Source organism: Protomyctophum parallelum, assembly GCF_964188405.1.
Source record: "Protomyctophum parallelum genome assembly, chromosome: 17".
Classification (NCBI taxonomy): Eukaryota; Metazoa; Chordata; class Actinopteri; order Myctophiformes; family Myctophidae; genus Protomyctophum; species Protomyctophum parallelum.
The window spans coordinates 11,351,939-11,376,327 of NC_139719.1; the positions used below are offsets into that span (position 1 = coordinate 11,351,939).

The 24,389-nt window shown below is 46.6% G+C and overlaps 1 protein-coding gene across 1 annotated transcript in view; it reads right to left on the reverse strand.

Moving 5' to 3' along the window:
- Positions 1-207: 207 nt before the first annotated feature.
- Positions 208-24,389, reverse strand: part of usp54b (ubiquitin specific peptidase 54b) — a 159,202-nt gene continuing 135,020 nt past the window's right edge. Inside the window, exons 14-18 of the mRNA XM_083787457.1 lie at positions 21,837-22,005; positions 11,530-12,668; positions 9,859-10,151; positions 8,234-8,368; positions 208-2,102 (exon numbers count right to left, since the gene is read on the reverse strand). Coding sequence (XP_083643583.1) covers positions 2,004-2,102; positions 8,234-8,368; positions 9,859-10,151; positions 11,530-12,668; positions 21,837-22,005 — 1,835 coding nt within the window. The 3' untranslated portion in view covers positions 208-2,003. The remainder of the gene's footprint in view (positions 2,103-8,233; positions 8,369-9,858; positions 10,152-11,529; positions 12,669-21,836; positions 22,006-24,389) is intronic.

Below are 24,389 nucleotides of genomic sequence, written 5' to 3' on the forward strand. Positions count from 1 at the left end.
AAAACACTCTACACCCCCCCCCCCCCCCCACAAAAAATAAATAAGAGAGGACCCCCCCCCTGATAAGCACCTGTAATGCAGGAGTTGGAGGCATTCAATTTAGTTTAACTCGGTTCCACAGATAAATATTGTGAGAATAGCAGATCTACAAGCTCACAACACTGGGGCGTTGTAATTTCATTCATTTACTTGTGAATAATTTCACAATTTTTGCCGCCGCCTTATTATTTGACAATTCGGGCCAATGTTTGACCAGTTTTTATAGCATAGTTTGTTGATGACTTTTTATGCAGTTATGGTCACTTTTTTTTAGTTTTTTTTGTTGAGGTATTAAAACAGTTTTAGTTGTCAATTCACCGTCATCCGGGGGACCCTTCAAATCATGTGGGTCTGGTGGTCATGTGGTCCCCGACCCACAGGTTGAGAACCACTGATCTACACTACTAATGGCCTGTTAGCCAGCATGCAGCTGGCGCTATACTGTTGTCTGACAGAAAGAAAGAAAGAAAGAAAGAAAGAAAGAAAGAAAGGAGGGAAGAAAGATAGAAAGAAAGAAAAGGGAAAAGGAAGCACTTGTCTTGTTAAATCTCCTGACAGTAACAGGAGAAAACCGTTATTAGTTCAGCGAGTGATTGGAGGGGAAAGGGGGGGGGGGGGGGGGGGGGGCGTAAACTCCAGCTATAGACACTTGTGAAGGTTACCCCACTCCTCGTTGAAATGCACACATGAGGAAGTACCACTTTATCAATATTTCATTAATTATCATTATCAACATTCCATAAGGTCTTATTAATTAACATACAGGGTGTCATACATGAGTTTTTCTGTACATGACTTTTTAGTTATCGAGAGTTCAGTCTTTGGGGGGGGGGGGGGGGGGGTACAGGTTTTCTTTTACGGTGTGCGCCGTGCGGGCTTGCACTCACCGGAGAGAGACAAAACCAAACCAAACAAACAGAAAACGTGGCTGTCCCTCTATAAGTCAGCATGGCGACCGTCCGTGGGACCGTGAGAGTTCAGGCAGAGCGAATAATTATGGCCATTAGGAAAGATGCCTGTGGAGAAAGAGGTGTGGCTACTTGATAAGAACCTTCCCTTAAGCTTTGGGGACCCCCGCTGGATGGGCGGGACCCCCCGCTTGTCGGGCTGTGTCCCATATGGAGAGGCTTTTCCTTTGAGCTTTGGGGACCCCCGCTTGCCGGGCTGTGTCCCATATGGAGAGGCTTTTCCTTTGAGCTTTGGGGACCCCCGCTTGTCGGGCTGTGTCACATATGGAGAGGCTTTTCCTTTGAGCTTTGGGGACCCCCGCTTGTCGGGCTGTGTCACATATGGAGAGGCTTTTCCTTTGACAGAGGTCCAAGCCAAAAAAATAAACAAAACAGGCAAGCACGCTAAAATACGCCAGGCTAACAACAGCGGGCCTACAACTGACTGACTGGCTAGTTCACTGGCTGGCCAACTAGCGGAGTGAGCTAGCTAGCCAGCTAGAGATACGAGCTTGGCGAGTGAGGTCGACTGCACATAAGGGAAGCCTAGAGGACCCAACACAAGGGGACGAATCAACAGTCCTGGGAAGTAAAAGCCTGATTTATGCTTCGTACTTCGACCGCGCGACGGTATATCGCGCGACAAAAACAGTGGACCTGCAAGGCAAGCCCATGACACGTTGCAGGCGTGTTGGGCTGCTGTTATCGCGGCGTGATACCGTCGGAGTATAAATCAGGCTTAAGGGCGGGACCGGTAAGGTCGTGTAGATTGGGCACCGCAGGTTAAGCGTGCGTTTTGGGGGGGGGGGGGGGGTTGCGGGGGTCAGAGTGACTGCATAGACAGAGTAGAGGACTAGAGGGGTGGAGTGGTCCTGGAGGTTAGGCAAGGCGCTAAGGAGAGGGGCTAAGCAGAGCGTGCATCGTTGGGGTGGGGACTGTGTCGGTGTAGTGAGTTGAGGGGGGGGCGTTGAGCCTCCTGAGCCGAGGGGGGGGGGGGGGGGGGTGTTGTCGTAGACATCAGTGGAGGAGGGCAGGGGGGCTCTTCTTCTCGGGGGACCGCTTGACCCCCGTCAGACAAAGCCAGAAGGTCCCTGCACTTGCACTGCTGGACTGCTCCTGCAGGGGGTGGCAGAGAGTGGCGAGGAGGCGTCAGAAAACAGTATACAATACAGAGTAGAAGAAGTGTCATGGGTTTTAACTGTCATTCATGATGGAGGTGGAATAATGGGATATATGGTGAGATGTTGCATTCTTTCATCACTTTTTACCATGTTGCATCTAGCTATGGATTGTAGTGGTGCATTCAATTCATTCATATGGCAATATATCGATCGAAGGTTCCGGACAATAAGGTGAATCGATCGAGAGGCTGCTGTAATGATATGGCAATAAACGTCAATTTTCTGGGGTGACGCAGTATTGACAAACGTACCTCTGTTTAGAGTTTTCAAAGCCCCCCCTTGCAAGTTGCAATGCACTCCCTTCCCAGACCACTTGTTAGCATGTTTAGGCCTGAAAGTGTTTTATTGTATTTGTGCAACATGGTCATTATTTTGAATAAACGTATAATCGATATATATATCGATATATTGATATAGCGTATCGTGGCCTCTGTATCGTGAGATTGCAAGCATTATCCACCACTAATAATAATAATAATAATAATAATAATAAACCTTTACTTATATAGAACCTTTCAAATGAGGTTACAAAGTGCTTTACAAAAACATAAGAACAAATGCAGTGCACACTATAAACAACAGTTTAAAATAATACAAATAAAGTACAGGCAATGTACAGAAATGCAGTAGGACATTAGAACGATAGGGAATGTTTAGAAAACATTTAGGTGTTAAAAAAAGCAGCTTTATAAAAGTGAGTTTTTAGGAGGGATTTGAAGCGGGGGACGGATTCTGCGAGCCTTATCTCTAATGAGCTGTATTTCTCATGATGCATTACTCTGTTAGTTGAGTCGACTAAACCATTGTCTGGACTCAACTTGGTAATAAAATATGCTCTATAATCGTAGTTGAAATGAGCTACGGGGAGCTCATTTCCCTTGAGTAAAACAAAACAAAAATGCAGTGAGTGAGTGCACATATTTACTAGATATAAGTGTTGAGACGGCAAAGAAAATCAATATAATTGCATTCATTTTGTGTTGCTGTTGTCATGATTTGGTGGTAGAGCCCTGCATCCAGTGCTGTTTTTGGCAGCAAATTTTGATTTTAGTTTTAGTCTCTTGAATAGTTATAATTTAGTTTTAGTCACATTTTAGTCACCCGGAATGTTTTAGTGTTAGTCTAGTTTTAGTCGACTAAATATCATAAGATTTTAGTCGGCTAAATCTACAGTTGATTTAGTCGACTAAAATTATTTTGGCGGGTCTTGATGCCGTCGTAATGAGTGTTTTTACACAAGCTCACATCGCGTCTCAGCGCGTTGCAAGTGTAAAAAGACTTATAGTGGATCTCTTGTCCACTATACATACTGTATATAGTCTTGGTCTTGCTTTACTCTAGCTTGATGTGAACAGATTTCATTTATCGTAACGTAATTTCGAAACATTGATCCCAACATGTATGACCATAATGCCTCTCTCTAATAACCTATTGTCAAGTCACTGCTGTTACCTCGCAAAACTGTTCATTTTCAGAATTCAAATAGCAGAATTCAAAATAGCAGATCTGTAATTTTCTCTGCTTTTGTGTGACACTGTAGTGAGAGCATATTTTTACCAAAGAAAAAGGTTAAAACATGAAGGTTTCTGCCTGACAGCAACAAAGTCCAGCCCACTATAGCGCTGTCCATGGTGCTGTAATGGATGCACAGTATCTCTGTCTCTCTCTCTCCATCTCTCTAAACTGCCTGATGTTGCTACTTGTGTCATAGTCTGTGTAGTCAGGGTGGGTTCCTACACATTTGGAATTTCAAACTTCCATACTTTTTCAGTTCAGAGGCCCCTTCCCGGTCGGTGATTCCAGCTTGTGCTGTCGTCTTAGGTGCCTGTAGGGGTGTCTGTACTCCCAGGGCGGGCCAAGGGGGCGAAACTCATGGCCCCCTGTGGAAAGAAGCCTTAGGATTTTATTGTATATTTATCCTATGATATTGTGTCTGTTGCTGTGTCGGTGTTATTTTGTCCAAACTAAATGAATTGCATTGAATTGAATGGGGCTATGGGGTGTTGTGCTAATTAGCTTATTTCCATCGCTCAAAATTATATATTTTCTGTATATATCCTCTCTACATAATGTAAATAATATCCCAAGCGGCACACTTTACTACTTATTTAGATGGAAATAAGCAAATTAGCATAACACCCCATAGCCCCATTCAATGCAATGCAATTCATTGAGGGCTTATGGTAGGGAAAATAGCCAATAAGGAGTTTTTGCACAAAAAAACACCTGGACCTCTTTGGTGGGGACGTAACAACTACAAAGAAAGGTATAAGAAAGATAAGAAAGCATTCTAGTATGGAATTCTCCTCTAACAGCAGTGTCCCTATTTTGGGTAAATACAAGTGTGTTGTAAGTGTGTTAAAATTGTTAGATAAATGACACTGGGTGAAAGAAAATGGGGTTGCAAAATCGTGGGATAAAAATAATAATATATATATATATATATATATTATATATATATATATATATATATATATATATATAAGTGTAAACGCACACAACGCAACGTGACTTGTAGATGTGACGTTCCAAGTCAAACCCAGGGACCAGGGTCCCCTAAATGGTAATTTGGCACATTTGATCGTGGACTATTGCACATGTTGTGGCTGTCCTACCTACCCTACCACTTTGTACAATTCACTTTTCAATGCTCCAATTCGTATTCACAGCAGCACTACTGTGGTGCTATTGCCGGTGTGAATTACAATTGGAGGATTGGGAAGTGCTAGTTGAGGGCTCCCCTCTTGTTGTTCATGATTCTGTGTTTGCAGTTTGTCTCAGCACCGAAAATAGCCGTCGTAACAAAATTGATATTCAAGGGCACGCAACAGCAATGATTAGTACCATCTGACTAGGAAGGCACGCACAACTCTTAACCCATTCTGACCTGAGATCAGATTCACACGAGGTTTCCGCCGGACACACACTGGTCTGATGAACCCATTCTGACCTGAGATCAGATTCTAAAAATGTCATTCGTTCTTCGATTTTTTTCAAAAATAGCAGACCTACAAGCTCGTATCGCGCCACTCGGTGGCGCGATACGAGCTTGTAGATCTGCTATTTTTAAATAGCTAAAGCATAACATGATGCTGACACCAAAATGGGTGCCCGGTCAGAATGGGATAATGAATGTTTTAAAATGTAGCTATAGCTCGCAGTGCTACAGTGCTGAAAGATGGAAACTTCTACTCTCTGTGCCACTTCATTTCACTATGTTACTTTTTGCACTTTTGTAAGTAATGGACTATTCTTTGCATCTACAGATCCTCCGTTTTCATATTTTTTTTAGTGTACGAGCCTTTTTGTTGTTTATGGACTTTAATTAATGCTGGCCTCTCTCGACCACCTGTTTTCAGCCCGATAGCCTTGAGTTTAGAGTGCAAACTTCCATACACCTCTTCCACTTTGGTTAAGTTCAGGGCTTTAGGCCCACATGCCTAAACTTTAACTTGACTAACATTAAGACTAAATGCCTAAACATGGCAGCGGCCACCGGCTGTTGCACCTGCAGTGCCAATGCATCGTGGGTACTGTCCTCCAAACCGATCCAGAGAAATGTGAAACCATGCCGAGTCACAGGATATCAACAAACCCACAGAGTCTGTGAGCGTGCACTCGCTGTGGTGTTATATATTATATATACATACTGTATACACACGTGTCCATCAGGTGGAAACCTCATCAAAAACTGTTACTTTTCAGGATTCAAAATTCAAAAGAATCAAAATTGGCAAATCGACAAGCTCGAAATGCATCACAAAGCTACTTTTGAGTGACCAGTACACTATACTCGTCTGGGAGTATAAAGATTTCCAAGTGTCTTGCAATGTGCTGTGAGCTTGTGGATCTGCCAGATATGCTTGTAAATCTGCTATTTCTTGACAGTACTGTATGAAAATGTTCATTCGAAGAGTTAGATCTATTCCCCCTAAAGAAAAGTAAAAAAGTTAACAAATTCAATAGCCATGCAATTTTAAATGGTTGCCCTATTCCCAATAGAGACACCAGGGTTAAAGTGGCTAAACCGAACGTTGCGACCAAAAGACGTGCTGTTACCAACGTTACTTAGAATCTAAAGACGTGCTGTTGTGCATTTAATGCACCAACGTCAGAATCTAAAGAAGACCATGCTGTTGTGCATTGAATGCACCAACGTTGGAATCTAAAGAAGGCCATGCTGTTGTGCATTGAATGCACCAACGTCAGAATCTAAAGAAGACCATGCTGTTGTGCATTGAATGCACCAACGTTGGAATCTAAAGAAGGCCATGCTGTTGTGCATTGAATGCGTGGCGCTCAGCATTCAATGCGGTGTTTACCTGTGAGTCAGTGCAGGGAGGAGGTGATGAGGAGGTTATGATGAAGATGATGGAGGTGATGAAGACAGTGGTGGAATAGCAACAGGAGGAGGCTCAGAGGAGAGGAAGTAAGCAAGGGGAGGCAACGACATCAGGCTGCTTCACCTTGGAGACGGAGAGAGAGAGAGAGAGACAGAGAGAGAGAGAGGCAGAGAGAGAGACGGAGTGTGAGAGAGACAGAAAGAGACGGAGGCAGAGAGAGAGAGAGAGAGAGAGAGAGAGAGAGAGAGAGAGAGAGACAGAAAAGGAGAGTAAGAAGAAAAAAGCAGGAGAGCGAGGAAATCGTAAAGCAAGGCAAAGAGGAAGTAAACCCAGACAAGTGAAGTAAGGTGGGGTGGGTGGGGGTGGGGGTGGGGTGGGTTGGGGGCGGGTGCCAAAGCAACAAGGTGCTGACGAGCAGTGGTGGACAGTCATGAAGTATTACTAGAGTACTGCATGTGTACAGTAGGCCCAAGTACATGTTTTTAGTTTCTACCATGCAGTGTCGTGATCTCATGTTGTGTTTATAGCTATATTGCTATATATCTCGTGTTGTGTTTATAGCAGACTCCTCACTCAAATGTGCACTTGCAGTTTGGGCAACTCCAAAGCAAACTCCACATGCCCAAACATTTTATTTACCTGCCATAGTGTCAACCCCTTACCCCTGTGTCGGATCGGTGGTTAGACTGGCATATTCACCGATACCGATATGAACCGATATGAAAAATAAGGGCCGATCCGATACTTTTCCCGATACCGATACAGTATCGGGACATCTCTAGTTTTTAGTAGCTGCACTTTACTTACATTACTTAGTGTTTTGGATACTTCTACTACATTTCACAGAAACGTGTACTTTTTATTTGATTGCATTACATTGCAAGAAGGATAACAGTACAAGCCATACAGTATTTTAAATCTAGTAAAACATAATAACCCTTCTATACAAGCTCACAACACGTAAGCTCACAACGATCTAGCATTCAGAGCTAGTAGATCTCCTATTTTCACTATTATTGAGATTATTTAGGAACATTTCTGGGAAATCTTAGATTTGTGTGTGTCTACATTAAAGCTGCTACAAGCAATATTATGTCAACATTTTAATGACTTATTTTTGTATTCAGACAGCCAGCAATGGTTAAAACGCTCCCCAAATATATTTTTTGTCTCAGTGACACATCTAGGGGCCACAATCTGCATTCAAAGATGTTCCTAGAAGCTTTGTCATTGGTCGATTTGCCTGTCTACTTCCTGATTGGTTAGTCATTTCGACCAGGGTTTTTTTTTTTCGACAAATGACAAAGCTTCTAGTAACATCTTTGAATGCAGATTGTGGCCCCTAGATAGAGGAGAATTATACTCTTTGCTGGGAATGCTGGCTGTCTGAATATCATTTTCTTTTACATATTATTTCTTATAGCAGCTTTAAGCATTGAAAAGAAAACGTTTACTTGTAATTTATACTAAAAGCAGGTACTTTTGAATACTTACAGACAAGTACTCCAGTACTTAAACTCAAGTACAAATTTGACAGCGCAAGTGTCACTGTCTTTAATTATAACTCAAGTACAAGTACTGGGGGTTTAAGTAAAAGTACTTGTGTCCATCACTGCTGGGTGAGGAGGAGTATAAAGGCAGCAGCTGCATGTTGTTCACAGCCAGGGCACAAGGGGGCGACAGAGCCACAGGGGAAAGGAACAGGGAAAGCAGAGGAACTCACAAAGCTGCGCGTGGCCGTCAGACGGCCGCGGCGCGGCGCCACCATGGTGCCGCTCAGGCTGCGTCCCATTGGTCGCAGCTCGCTGGCCCCAGCGTCGGGCTCCGTCCCCGGTCGCAGTTCCCGTGACACCAGTGCCTGGCAAGGGGAGAGACAGACACCTGATTGGATGGCATGGGGGAGAGAGACAAACACCTGATTGGATAGCATGGGGGAGAGACAAACACCTGATTGGATGGCATGGGGGAGAGACAAACCTGATTGGATGGCAGCACTTTTTGATTTTAGTTTTAGTCGTATAGTCTCTTGAATAGTTTTCATTTAGTCACCTGGAATGTCTAGTATATTTAGCCTTAGTTTTAGTCATCATAGCTTAGTTTTCATTTAGTTTCCATTTAGTTTTCGTAAGTGGAAAAAGGTAGTCAACAAACATTTTTCGTCTTAGTTTTAGTCGACAAAAACAACACTGGATAGCACTGACAAGCAGGCACAAGCATGTCCGTGGCAAAGACTGTTTTACACACTATTATAGTGTTCTTATTTTGATCATATAAGACACAATTTAAATGTCAAGGACCCCCATAACTCTGAGAGTAAAGGTCCCTGCACACAGAGCGCGTTTTTCGGATTTTTTGCTGGAAAACGCGTCCAGTGTGCAACCACCTTTGATCTGAGTTCACAACATGCCCACACAGCAGGAGCACGTTGTGAGCTTGTAGATCGTCTCTTTCAGGCTTTAGGGCTATATAATAGGTTTAAAAATGGCGGTGGGTGTGCGTGCGTGCGGGAGCCCTGCTCCTGTTGGATTTCTGACCACTTCCGTCCGCTCCCGCAATTATTTCATTTTTGAACGCCCGCACTAGTGACCGCCTTTCCGCCACTCCTGCAAGCAAACATACGTCCCCTTTAGTCCTGCATCATCTCGCAATTCTATCGTTTAATCCAGCTAGACCAGCAATATTTCCATTGAGATCATAAAACATTGCATTTCCCCATAAATCTGCTGAGATTGAGCAGGTGTGCCCGAGAGAGGGGTTGTTGTTCACAGTCACAGTCAGACAGAGGGAAAGTGTTTACATTGCGACTGGACATAATCATTATTCTAGGTAGGCCTAGTGTATGCTATGTAATATTATCACGGACACTGCGCAGCAGTGCACCCACAGGTGTAAAGAGAGAGCGAGTTATTATTGCTGAGAGTGACGCACACAGGGAAAAGCAAAAAAGGTGTTTTTAGAACATAGAACGTCCGTCACGGGGAAAATAAAACTCCTTTGTCTTTTATTACTAATGATTGACATGTGCGGCCGTGCCTGCGGGGTGCGCTCATGCACGTGCTTTGAAGATGTCTCTTGGGCTTTATTACAGAGAGACTCCGTGCACGGTGCGTTGTCCAGCAGCACAGTAGGGGAAATTACCTTCTCCTCAGACATACAGTATTCATATCTTGCTAAGCTCTGTACCTGGATAATTGCGGGAGGATGCAGGATTTTGCGGGGCCCGCTGTTTTTTATCTTGACCGCCTGTTCCGCATGCAGGTATTTAAATATACTGCCCGCGGCATTTGCGTTGGGCCGGGCGCCTCGGCTCCCCGCTCCCGGTGCAGGGCTCTAAGAGCGGAGCTCTACCTTGTTGAGGTAGGTGGGGGTGCTGGTGGTGCAGTCTGCCCCATACGCACTCCTCTCCATGTCTGCTGTACTGGGGGTCTGGGAGTACACACTCCTCTCCATGTCTGCACTGGGGGTCTGGGAGTACACACGTCGCTCCATGTCTGCTGTACTGGGGGTCTGGGAGTACACACTCCTCTCCATGTCTGCACTGGGGGTCTGGGAGTACACACTCCTCTCCATGTCTGCACTGGGGGTCTGGGAGCGAGGCTGGCTGGAGACCCTGGATATGAGCCGTTCTGAGGGGCTCCAGTCTGTAACCACACACACACACACACACACACACGCAGGGAGGGATGCCGAAATACACACATTACACAACCACACCACACGACAGGCAAGGAGGGATGTCAACATTCATTACGTGGCTGCATACAGACCAGCTGACATGAACGATGCTTTTTCAACACTTTTAGAGCCTATCGATGGTCACATTGTTGAGCCCCACTAAATGGAACAGAGCTTTAATCATCATCATCATACTATAATTCAGTCAATGTCTGTCTGTGTGTGTGTCAGAAACACCGCCATATCTCCTCACCGCCTGCACCAATCGCTCCCACTTTTCACACAGGCATTGACCATAATAATATGGAGGTCTTAACGAAGCCCTTTTTTCGATTTGACACATTAATGATTCATAATAAATGTATTAGTGAATTAAAAAAGCGAAAACGCACCCAGGGCGCCCGTCTCACAACGGGTAAGGGCTAGTTAGTATAATTGGGTAACACCCCGTGTTTTAGCCTACTATTTCATGTCAACTTTTCCACTATGAAGGGTAACCCAGTATACATTACATGAAAACTTTCTAGAACATACATTTTGTGGGAACGGAACGATAAATGGCTGTCTCGCTCTCTGTGTCTCTCACTATGGGTGTATAGAGCGTCGCAGTCCCGCCCCCTCTCGCCAACTCGAGTTGTGACACATCATGACGATAAACATTTTTTTTTAAATTAAAAACGTTTTTATTCTTTGTAATTATTTGTTTGGTCCAAAATATTGTGTTTGTTGACATGATTTGTCACAACTCGACTCAACTTTGTACAACGCTTAAAAGGTCTTTAAATAAATACTTTATGAAATGTCTATGGGAAAAATGCATTGGGAATTATTTCCTGGGCCTGGCGTTGTCATGAAACGGGGAGGGACTGGGCCTGGCGTTGGGACTGCGACGCTCTATATGTGTATATGTGATTTGAGCCACTGCCGCCGTCGTAAATTTGAACGTCGCCTTTTCTGGTAACAACCGAGGTGTGGTTCGCTTAGTTCTTCTTTTCTGGTAACAACCGAGGTGTGGTTCGCTTAGTTCTTCTTTTCTGGTAACAACCGAGGTGTGGTTCGCTTAGTTCTTCTTTTCTGGTAACAACCGAGGTGTGGTTCGCTTAGTTCTTCTTTTCTGGTAACAACCGAGGTGTGGTTCGCTTAGTTCTTCTTTTCTGGTAACAACCGAGGTGTGGTTCGCTTAGTTCTTCTTTTCTGGTAACAACCGAGGTGTGGTTCGCTTAGTTCTTGAAGTCAAAAAAAGGTGTCACCGGACGGGACGGGGTACACCTTCATACCTTCATATAGGAAAACAACAACAACAAGACATTTCAGGAGCAAAACAATCAAGCATGCATACCGTACCGGTCCTGCCGGCCTGCAGACTGGCATGGTAAAGGGAGTCCAGCTCAGACAGGTCGGCGTCCTCGCGGTCACCGGGTTGGCCATGCTGTCCAGAGGCATGCTGGGACGTGTAGTCCTGGTTGGCGGGGGGTGGGTGTGGCCTGAGGCGAATGCAGCGTTCCGGGGGCGTGTCGTACGTCGTCACCACGGCGTCTGGGCGGTCCAGGCTCCAGGACGACCAGTGGCGCTCCACCACCGTGTCAGGGGGCGGGGCGGCTCCCTGGCCGCTCGGCCAATGGCACGTCGGGACTGGGACGGCGGGACTGATGATGCTGGCGGCTGGGGCCGGGGGGGCGGTGCGAGGCGGCTGCCACAGAGGCGGGAGGAGGGGCCTCCTCTGCTGTTGCGGCGGGAACTCTGACGGGGCGGGCGGGGGAGGGCGTGGTGGGGCTGGGGGCGGCGGAGGGGGGCGCGGAAGGCGAGCGCGGAGGGTGTCTGGGCGGAAGGCGTCGGGATAGAAGGTGTCTGGGCGGAAGGCATCGGGATAGAAGGTGTCTGGGCGGAAGGCGTCGGGATAGAAGGTGTCCGGGCGGAAGGCATCGGGATAGAAGGTGTCTGGGCGCGGCACGGCGCGCGGCGGTTCGGGGGAACGCGCGGGGGGCACGGGCGACCGTGCGGTGCCACGCGCCGTCGCCCCCTGCAGGCCGTCAGTGTGTGGCGCGTGGCCGTGCGGCGAGGCCGCTGCGTCGCAGAGACGCAGGGGGAGGGAGGGCAGCGAGATGGCCATGTACTTCCCCAAGGGTCTGACGCTGACCCCTCCCGCCGCCAGCAGGTCACACAGCCTCACCCCCCCGGCGACGGGACCCTCCTCGACCCCCCCGGCGGCCCCTCCTCCCGTCTCCTCCTCCTCCTCCTCCCCCCGGGGGCTACGCGGGGGGCCGAGGGGGAGGGTGGTGGCGGCGGGCCACGTGGGAGAGGGCCTGTACGGTGGAGGAGGGGGATGCAGGGGCGGGGTCATGCCCGTGGGGGGCGGGGCCGCGACGGCGGAGACGACGACGTCCCGACGAATCAATGGCGCCGTGTCGTCCACGTCGTCGTCCTCGTCTTCTTCTTCCTCCTGATTGGGCGTCAGCAGTATTTGGACCGGGCCAGGCTGTTCACTGTAGAGGACAGAAGGAAAAGGGTGGGGGTGGGGGTATGGGGGGGGGTGTTGTAGGCGGGATCAAGTCAGCCAGCAAGCCGGGGGTGGGCCAATCAGAACCCAGCGGGAGCTTTTTGCTCTGACGTCATGTTTGGATTGCTGCATTATTAGAGGAAGGTCACAGTCACACGCTCAGGATAAACAGACCGGCACACACACAGGTACACTGGCTCGCTTGCTCGCTCTCGCGCACATGCACGCACACACACACACACACACACACACACACACACACACAAGATTGATGCACCTGCAAGGCAAAGCAAACCACATGCCTGTTTTCTCTTTTTTTTGTGAATGGGTTTTGTGCGCACGTGTGTGTGTGTGTGTGTGTGTGTGGTAATACACAGTGTTCATTTAACACTGCAAGAGACTGCACCAGACATGCACAGACATGCATTTGTCATACTTTATTTTCATGTTTTATGACTATGAAACCTATCTATGTTCCAGACATACTACATACAAACCACATGTACTGCCATTTGTGACTGTTTCTGACCGAGGATATATAAGTCATTGATTTCTTTTGTCTTTTTTTCATGAGGCGATTTCACTCCTCCTTCCGGGTAGGAACAGAGTGCATTCTGGGATGGATTGGGCCAAATGGGCTGTTTCATACGTGAACGCGTTCACGTATGAAACAGCGTTCAACGTGTCATCATGAACGTGCGCAATGATAGTCAACGGACCAGCGTGTTCATGTGTTTGGGGCCAGCGCTGCAATACCAAATTCGGCCACTATGTCCATTTCGCCTCAGGGTTTCCTCCGGGTGCCGTCTCTATTCATATACTCTAAGGTTTGGATCCCGTATTCAATTTCCGGGGAGGGGAGGGGAGGGGAGTGGGGGCTTTATTTTTCGGGGAAAATAAGAGAATGGAGTGGCGTGGTTGAAGCTCACCGGGGCCTGGTTCTAGCCGGTGCGTTCTGCATGGTGCTATAATACATCACGGCTGTTAGATGGATGTGGCTCCATGGAGGGCCATTTGGCCTCGCTCCGGCTGCTATATTACCTTATTGATTTACATATACAGCGCTGGTATGTGCAGGATATGATGTATGTACAGCATTAATGTAATGGACGCTGTCTGGAAGAGGCTTATATAGGAGAAGCGATGCAGGGGTATGGGATTATGTTTGTCTGCCACTTGATTAGTGTTCGTGTGTGTGTGTGTGTGTGTGTGTGTGTGTGAGCATCATGTCCGAGTCTCTGCAACTTTGTGTTCGGTTTTATTGCAATACAGTATGTGTCTGTGTGTACTTTGTCGTGCAATGCACTCTTGTGTGCAACTATGTGTGTAAATTCACAACACAAATTGAGCCTGTGCCTGCGTGTGTGTGCGCACGTACATTCCCTCACAATACACGTGCATGCCTGCACAGTGCACGCGTCGCCAGAGTATCAACCCCCATCCCCCACATTATCACCTACCCCCCCACCCACACCCACACACACACACACACACACACCCCACCTCCTCCTCCAAGCCTCAGTAATTACCCAGCAGGCTTTGCGGCGGGCCATAAATCAGAGGGCACGGCGTTGATCAATAGACGTTCGGAGAGAGAGAGGTAATAAAAAGCACAGAGTGCTGAGCTGTACCTTCCTCTGCTCCTCATCCTCATCATCTTCCTCTCCTCATACGGTATACCCAACAGTGGTCTTTTCATATCAAAGGCCCATCATTTATTCAGCATTCTGAGCCACGCGGACCACCATTTTAGTCTAGTGGCCACAATGTGAACCCAGACATGTTGAGTACACCAACGTTTTATGTTAGAAATGTTTAGTATGGGTCGCCAGCATGTAGAAACTGCCAGATGCTAACTTGCATATGTATGAGCAATTTTCATGATTGGCATAATATCTGACCATACGATTAACAACCTATAAAGAAAAGAAATGCCTTGTTTCTCTATTTTCCTGATTGGTTGTTGGTACAAAGGAAGTGACCATATTTGGATCAAACCACAGTCAGCTCAAGGTCCAGACCTTTCCAATGATAGATGTATATATTATATCTTGTTGCCAAGGTTTGGATGAGATATTTAGTCTCAAATAGTGGCTTCAAATAAAACGTTTTGGAATTTTACAATACAAATCCTTAAAGGCCGTTTTCTCAAAATGAATTTTCCTCATACCTGGGACAAAGAATCTCCACTTCAGTTGCACTCACATACACCAAACTTTCCAGTCTTATTCATAACTATATTCTGCAGAAATTTACAGAGGGGTTTGTTGATATATCATTCACAGCCTGATTTACATCACATTTTATACCTAAAAACATGCCGAAAATTGGGTTTTTTATGCCTGTTGACACTATTTTCTGATCTGTGGAGTGATAATTAGAGATATCTAAAATCCCCTCTAATATGTCAACAAAATGAAACAATAATTTTGAACCTGGCTTTATCCGATCTTCAGATTTATAGTCCCGAAATGTATGCAAATTAGCGCATATAATGCCTAATTTGCATATTTAAACATATCATTTCAGAAAACTTGTAATACAAAAATCTTAGTTTTAATATAAGTAATCAACTGGAGAAGTTTCATTGTGATGGCTATTAGTTAACATTTTTTTCCCTATTCACCTACCATGTCTCACCTTAAGTCGTAAAACATCCGAAGACACACATTTAACATCAACATGTAGTTCATCTCTCTCTCTCTCTCTATCTCTCTCTCTCTCTCTCAGCTAAGAGGTCTTTCACATCAACATGTAGTTCATCTCTCTCTCTCTCAGCTAAGAGGTATTTAACATCAACATGTAGTTCATCTCTCTCTCTCTCTCTCTCTCAGCTAAGAGGTCTTTAACATCAACATGTAGTTCATCTCTCTCTCTCTCTCAGTAAGAGGTCTTTAAAATCAACATGTAGTTCATCTCTCTCTCTCTCTCTCTCTCTCTCTCTCTCTCTCTCAGCTAAGAGGTCTTTAAAATCAACATGTAGTTCATCTCTCTCTCTCTCTCAGCTAAGAGGTCTTTAACATCAACATGTAGTTAATCTCTCTCTCAGCTAAGAGGTCTTTAACATCAACATGTAGTTCATCTCTCTCTCTCAGCTAAGAGGTCTTTAACATCAACATGTAGTTCATCTCTCTCTCTCTCTCAGCTAAGAGGTCTTTAACATCAACATGTAGTTCATCTCTCTCAGCTAAGAGGTCTTTAACATCAACATGTAGTTCATCTCTCTCTCTCTCTCTCAGCTAAGAGGTCTTTAACATCAACATGTAGTTCATCTCTCTCTCTCTCTCTCTCAGCTAAGAGGTCTTTAACATCAACATGTAGTTCATCTCTCTCTCTCTCTCAGCTAAGAGGTCTTTAACATCAACATGTAGTTCATCTCTCTCTCTCTCTCAGCTAAGAGGTCTTTAACATCAACATGTAGTTCATCTCTCTCTCTCTCAGCTAAGAGGTCTTTAACATCAACATGTAGTTCATCTCTCTCTCTCTCTCTCAGCTAAGAGGTCTTTAACATCAACATGTAGTTCATCTCTCTCTCTCAGCTAAGAGGTCTTTAACATCAACATGTAGTTCATCTCTCTCTCTCTCTCTCAGCTAAGAGGTCTTTAACATAAACATGTAGTTCATCTCTCTCTCTCTCTCAGCTAAGAGGTCTTTAACATCAACATGTAGTTCATCTCTCTCTCAGCTAAGAGGTCTTTAACATCAACATGTAGTTCATCTCTCTCTCTCTCTCAGCTAAGAGGTCTTTAACATCAACATGTAGTTCATCTCTCTCTCTCTCTCAGCTAAGAGGTCTTTAACATCAACATGTAGTTCATCTCTCTCTCTCTCAGCTAAGAGGTCTTTAACATCAACATGTAGTTCATCTCTCTCTCAGCTAAGAGGTCTTTGCCCTGAAAAATGTTGAAGAGGGCCCTGCTCTATACTGTCTACAGAAGGACTTAACGCACTTAACTTTTACAGATTAAATTAATGATTTCATGATCATTTCTAATTAACGTAAAGTGCAATTGAGTTCCTTGAAAGGTGCTGTATAATATAAATAGAATATACCATTTATTAAACGCAGTCTCAAGACACTGATTTGATTGAACCTCCTGCGTGTCTCCTGGTACAATTAATTAAATACCATCTATATAGTCTTGTGGGCCAGATTGATGAAATTAGGGATGGGAATTTATCGATCAATTGATACGTTTTGAATCGATTTTGATTTCGATCGATTAACCGGTTAGTTGGTTAGCGGCGTTTAAAAAACGAATAATCAGAAGAATCTTAATTTCCCTCACACGTCTAGCATAAACATATGATGTACAGAAAGAATACAAAAGGCATATTGTATTCCTTAAAGATGGAGTGCCATGATTTTTTTCCACCCTAAAACATGATCATCAGGTCTTATTGTTATATAAGGAGGAAGTTCATGAAGTATGCCTGGTTTGCCTGGTGGGTTGGTGATGGTTGGTGATCCACCTAAACTGAAGCCCACAGTTGTAGTTGTATGATAAAGGGGGAGGGGTTAGGGAGGGGCTGATAGTGTGATGTCACTATATTACTGTTTTGTTCATTGGCACGTTTGACTGTCAAGGGTTCAGCATCCAGGAAGAAACCCTAAATACAAAGGGAATACATCATAAAAACGACTCCAGGGTGTCTAATGAAGTACTGTCACCTCATAGACACATGACAAACTGGAAAAATAAAAAAAATGTGGCACTTCATCTTTAATCAAATATTTATTTGACCATTTGCAATATAGGGCCTGCAGGCAATGCGGGTCATCTTTGTAATGAGGAATACAATTAAATGAAAAGTGCCGTCTGTCTGACTGTCTTGTCCGTTACATGCATACATCACATGTAAAAGCAGACGCTTCGATTCATTTGATACATTTTTAACTATTACGTTTAATTGATACATTTCTTAATGGAGATTAATCGGTTAGCGATGAACTATTCACATCCCTAGTTGCAACGCTTCGTTCTGTCATACGGTCTGGAGCAGCGGAAGCTCCCAAAATGAGCCCTGGCTGGGTAAAGAGGCCTCCTCACCGCTCGGCGGCTTTACAGTCGCGCAAATTTGTCGTCACCATAAATCTAGAATAATAGAAGCGAGCCTATATAGCTTGCTGCTGGTTAGCAGTAATGGCATATTAAAATCCTCTAGTGGCCATTGACGTTATTTGCATGTTAAATCAACAAATCCCTCGTGGCCAATGGCGTTATTGACGTAGTAGACGTACTGCCCTGTCAGTACGTCTTATTATAACAAAATAATGGATTTTTTTTTTTTTTTTTTTAATGTAATCTACCAAAAACCGTCCGAAACCCGCGCGATCGTGCACTATCGTGCACGCGCGCCGTCTCTATGTGATCCGCGGCAAAAAATGTGATATTTTGGGATGTTCCTGGCCGTTTTTAAGCTTAATCTGACTAAGTTATGAAAAAGCTAATGTTAGCTTAGCAATCCGGACAGCCAAGCTATGTGCTAGGGGTCATATTAGCCTCCTTTGTTTACTTCCGTTTGACAGGAAGTGATTTAGCCAGATTTGACACTTTTGCAGAAATCAGAATAATGGAACGTTCCCGCCATCTGGTGGCACTTCTGGGTATTACTTTGAAAATGAAAGTAAAACGTCATGTATTTTATTTAGATCGCTGATCCCTCTTATTGCATTAAAATGACGAATTAAGAAATGGGGCATTGGCCAGCATTGGCCAGATTTGGCGACTTTTTGAATGGCAATCGGAAAATGTGAGATATGACCACAATGTCATGAAATGTCTCATTTTATAGCTCCAAGTCACTACTTTACAATGAAAAAATAATTATGATTATAGCTTGTTCCATCGTTTACTTATAAGCTTTTTAGTAGACCTTGGTTTCAGTGATAAGTCAAACCAAGGTGTACTAAAATGCTTATAAGTAAACGATGGAACATGCTAGGAACATTATTTTTTTCGGTGTAAACTAGAGATGTGCAGCTTTAAAATTAGATATTTCGTGACATTGTGGTCATATCGCACATTATTCTATTGTCATTCAAAAAGTCGCCAGATCTGGCCCAATGCACAATAAGATGTTATTAAATCTAGCAATAAGTGGGTTAAAAAATTTAAAAAATTGTAAATTTGTATTGTATGTATAATCTATATATATATTATAATTCTTTTGGGGGGAACTGAAATGACAAAGGGCCTTTTCTCAGCTTTGGGTATTTTGGTGCAACCAGTTTAAAATGGTCAATATCTCCTTCAAAGTTGTTTCAATTTCATTGAATGATACATCATATGAAAGCTTACATTCTGTACTTTAATAATATGTAAAAAAAAAAACCTGAAAAATACTCCCTGATGAGTCCCTTTCTGTAAGCCCCAGTCACAAATGACAGCTTCCTCGCTCAGCTTATGTGAGGTTTAGTGACTCAGTGTTCAGAGATTGTGACTATACAGTGATCTCTCTGAAAGTCTTGTTATCCGGGGATAAAAAAATAAATAACCGAGGCGCTGCACTGCACTGGGAAATCTTTGAGTTTTAACCCATTCTGGGCGGGAACCCCTCTTGGTGTTTTAAGCATTACTGTATATGCTTTAGCTGTTGAAAAATAGCAGATCTACAAGCTCATAGCGAGCTTGTAGGACTGTTATTTTTGAAAAATCGTGAAAATGTGGCCCAAATGTTTGAATATATTCTTTCAGGGCGTTCGTTTTTAACTCAAATCTTTGCTTCTGGGGGAAGGGGGGGGGTCCCTGGAACAACATATTTTCAGATGGGGGTCGGCGGCCAAATACAGATAATTCTAGGGGTCCTTGACATTAAATAGTTTGAGAACCACTGACATAGAAACATGGGTTTTGGCATTTGTAGAGTCATCCCCAGGTAAAAATGGGTATTTTGTAACTCAGACACACACACACACACACACACACACACACACACACACACACACACACACACACACACACACACACACACACACACACACACACACACACACACACACAGCTTTGGCAGAAAGCACATATACATAGAGCAGCACAGAGAAGCACAGCACACAGCCTATGTCTCTCTCTCTCTCTCTCTCTCTCTCTCTCTCTCTCTCTCAGTAGCGGCAGAGCCTAGCAAAGTGAAATTTTGCTGCACCACCTAAAACTACAACATGATGTCACGCCGCGGTAGTCACCTTATCACCTAAAACTACAACATGATGTCACGCCGCGGTAGTCACCTTATCACCTAAAACTACAACATGATGTCACGCCGCGGTAGTCACCTTATCAACTAAAACTACAACATGATGTCACGCCGCGGTAGTCACCTTATCACCTAAAACTACAACATGATGTCACGCCGCGGTAGTCACCTTATCACCTAAAACTACAACATGATGTCACGCCGCGGTAGTCACCTTAGCACCTAAAACTGGAGTATGAATACCGGTAGGCCTTTAGAAGTTTATGTACACACACACACACACACACACACACCACACACACACACACACACACACACAGCCAGCAGCATATAGCCAGAAGCTTTGGCAGAGAGCACACACACGCACACGCACATACGAGTGGGGGTCCTGAGGCGTTTTCTTTTGGACTGCAGGCAGTGCTGTGGACTGGACACACACACAATGGACCCCATGTGGGACGGGTGTGGTGGGATGGGGTCACGAGGCTACGACGCACCACTTACTTACTGATGGACACACGGGACGAGATGGGGGGGGGGGGGGGGGAGGGGGGTCATGTGGTACCTGTGAGGCTGCTGTGGGCGGTTGATGGGGGGGGGGGGGGGAGGGGGGTCATGTGGTACCTGTGAGGCTGCTGTGGGCGGTTGATGGGGGGGGGGGGGGAGGGGAGGGGGGTCATGTGGTACCTGTGAGGCTGCTGTGGGCGGTTGATGGGGGGGGGGGGGGGTCATGTGGTACCTGTGAGGCTGCTGTGGGCGGTTGATGGGGGGGGGGGGGGGGAGGGGGGTCATGTGGTACCTGTGAGGCTGCTGTGGGCGGTTGATGGGGGGGGGCGGGGGGGAGGGGGGTCATGTGGTACCTGTGAGGCTGCTGTGGGTGGGGAGGGGAGGGGGGGGGGGGTCATGTGGTACCTGTGAGGCTGCTGTGGGCGGTTGATGGGGGGGGGGGGAGGGGAGGGGGGTCATGTGGTACCTGTGAGGCTGCTGTGGGTGGGGAGGGGGGGGGAGGGGGGGGGGGTCATGTGGTACCTGTGAGGCTGCTGTGGGCGGTTGATGGGGGGGGGGGGGGGAGGGGGGTCATGTGGTACCTGTGAGGCTGCTGTGGGCGGTTGATGGGGGGGGGGGGAGGGGAGGGGGGTCATGTGGTACCTGTGAGGCTGCTGTGGGTGGGGTGGGGAGGGGGGGGGTCATGTGGTACCTGTGAGGCTGCTGTGGGCGGTTGATGGGGGGGGAGGGGGGTCATGTGGTACCTGTGAGGCTGCTGTGGGTGGGGAGGGGGGGGGGGGGGTCATGTGGTACCTGTGAGGCTGCTGTGGGCGGTTGATGGGGGGGGAGGGGGGTCATGTGGTACCTGTGAGGCTGCTGTGGGTGGGGAGGGGGGGGGGGGGAGGGGAGGGGGGTCATGTGGTACCTGTGAGGCTGCTGTGGGCGGTTGATGGGGGGGGGGGGGGGGGATGGGAGGGGGGTCATGTGGTACCTGTGAGGCTGCTGTGGGCGGTTGATGGGGGGGGGGGGGGAGGGGAGGGGGGTCATGTGGTACCTGTGAGGCTGCTGTGGGCGGTTGATGGGGGGGGGGGGAGGGGGGGGGGGGTCATGTGGTACCTGTGAGGCTGCTGTTGGCGGTTGATGGGGGGGGGGGGAGGGGGGGGGGGTCATGTGGTACCTGTGAGGCTGCTGTGGGCGGTTGATGGGGGGGGGGGGAGGGGAGGGGGGTCATGTGGTACCTGTGAGGCTGCTGTTGGCGGTTGATGGGGGGGGGGGGAGGGGGGGGGGTCATGTGGTACCTGTGAGGCTGCTGTGGGCGGTTGATGGGGGGGGGGGGGGGGGTCATGTGGTACCTGTGAGGCTGCTGTGGGCGGTTGATGGGGGGGGGGGTGGGGGGGGGTCATGTGGTACCTGTGAGGCTGCTGTGGGCGGTTGATGGGGGGGGGGGGTGGGGGGGAGGGGGGTCATGTGGTACCTGTGAGGCTGCTGTGGGCGGTTGCCGGCGCTTGCCGGCGTCTCCCGCTCCACCACCACCACCACTTCCTGTTCCTGCCTGCGTTTGATTGGGCCTCCGGCGGTCCTCATGCACGCGGCTACGGCCAATCCGCTATGAGCGTTAGACTCGTGCACGGGCCTGAGCACAGCTGAGAATATTAACCAATAGAACGGGAGGGAGGGAGGGAGGGATAAAATAGACAACATACAGAGAGATGGACATAGGGGGTGGGGGGGTAAAACAGAACCAGACAGACAGACAGAGGAGGGGGTGGGGGGGGGTTAAAACAGACAGACAGAGGAGGGGGTGGGGTGGGGGGGGGGGGGTATACATGGGAGGAAGAAGGGATGACAGGGAGAGAGAAAGATGGAGGTGGGGAGGCGGGGCCAGGCCGGTGGTGATGAAGTCCACAGAGAAGGAGGGATGAAAGAAAGACAGAAAGTGTGAGAGAGACAGGAGAACAGAAGCAGAGCAGAAGGAGTGGTTATGGGGGGGTCGGCATGCAATTATACGCTCCTGTGTGTGTGTGTGTGTGTCAGTTAGTTTGTCAAACAGTTGTTGTTCATGGTTAGAAGAATGAAGGACAGATTCTGGGCTGCGTTCACTAAGCTACAGACAACTCCAAAAGTGTGTGTGTGTGTGTGCATGCGTGCGTGCGTGCGTGCGTGCGCGCGTGTGTGAGTGCGCATACTGCAGCCCAGTGAACGCACCCCGTCATGGTCGCTGTTAGTCAGTTTTAAAGCAGTGGTTACTATCAACCTTTTTACATTTTGATTTCAAGGACCCCCAGTTTGGTATACATATAAGGTCACAGACCCCCATAACTCAAACGGACCCGTATATACGGCCGGGTCCATTTGGTTCCTTTAGTATACTCTTGGAGTTACAGAACTGTACGGGTCATTTTGGTTCCTATATAACTATCAATTATTTAGTTGGGTATCCCTCAAGGACCCCTGGAGGGGGGGTCCTCACTTTGAACCACTGGATTAAAGAAACAAAGGGAATCTTGCAACACGACAACAAAAAAGCGACCACCACCTGCTTGGGGGGGAAAAATGAAAGAATCAAGAGGGTTTTGGGGTTTAGGATGGCATAGTGTTCACACTATTAGCTTAGTTTTGTTTAGTTTTCATCATTAGTAGTAACAACCGTTATCCAATTGCCGAGATGCGTTGGTGTTCTGCTGTTGTTAGCTGTAATGTCATCTACGTAGCAGCAGGGGGCAGAGTGGTTGAAGTGAGAACATTGGAGCCTGGAATGGCCAGATTATTAAAGGTATATTTAGTGATTTCCCTTAATTCAAATATCACTTATTTTTTTTGTTTTGTTTGTGATAATCCTCCCTACGAGTGTGCTGACCATATAAGGAGTTCCTCCCTGTCCCCAGTTCATTCCTGCAGGGGTAAACAAACCCATATTTAGTTTTTGGCTATAGGTGGCCCAGCCTTCATCCAATCAGGATATAGAGGGGCCTTCCGCCAATCATGATCAAGGTCAAGTGCTATACAGGTGGGTGAGCCTTCACCTGCCTTCAATCGGCATTAATTAACAGCAACGACACACACAAACACGCACGCACGCGCGCGCACACGCGCACACACACACACACACACACACACACACACACACACACACACACACACACACACACACACACACACACACACACACACACACACACACGCGCAACACTGAACTCCAGTCCCTCTGGAGAGGAGCCAAGAGTTCACCCCCAATTTTTTTCTAGCAATTTACACACTGGGTCCATAAAATATTTATTCAGCTCTTTTGAATGCATTAATTGCATACACTATTCGGTGATATATTGTCTGCCTATTCGGGCCGAAACCGAATAGGCCGAAAATGCATTTTTAGCCATTTTCTGCCGAAATATTTTCTGCGGCAGAATATTCGGTTAATCACTATTTTCAACCCTTTTCAGGTCCATTATTTATTCAGCATTTGAGCAACGGACCAACCATAAGATGACATTTAGCCTCTCAGACCCAAAACTAAATCACGTTTTGCCAGCTGATTTTCAAAGCAGCTGGCAAAACTCACCATGAATTCAAGGCTTCATGGGGTGTGTAATTGAGAAAAATAATTTAGATAATTTTTTTGGGTTGAACTACTCCTTTAATCCTAACCCTAAAGCATGCGTTGTACTGACTTACACGCTAAAAATAGCCAGTCGGCTATTTTTGGTCTAGCGCGTAAGTCAGTACTCACACTGTGCCTCAGATGCTTATAAGAGCTTATACAAGACTAATCCCAAAAGACTAATCGTAATTTATATAAAAAAAGAGGGAAAAACATAAAAGCAACCGTTTCCCTTGTGAGGATCAATACTATTTTCTAAATCTTGTGGGCCCTCACACAAGTACAGTAGTACACAAACATACACACGCACGCAGGCACACACACGCACATATCCGCCTATACCTTCACTGCACGGGGAATAAAGTCAAGTGCATACATACACACAAACAAAATGTGCAAGCCTATACACTCACATATGCACACAAAAAA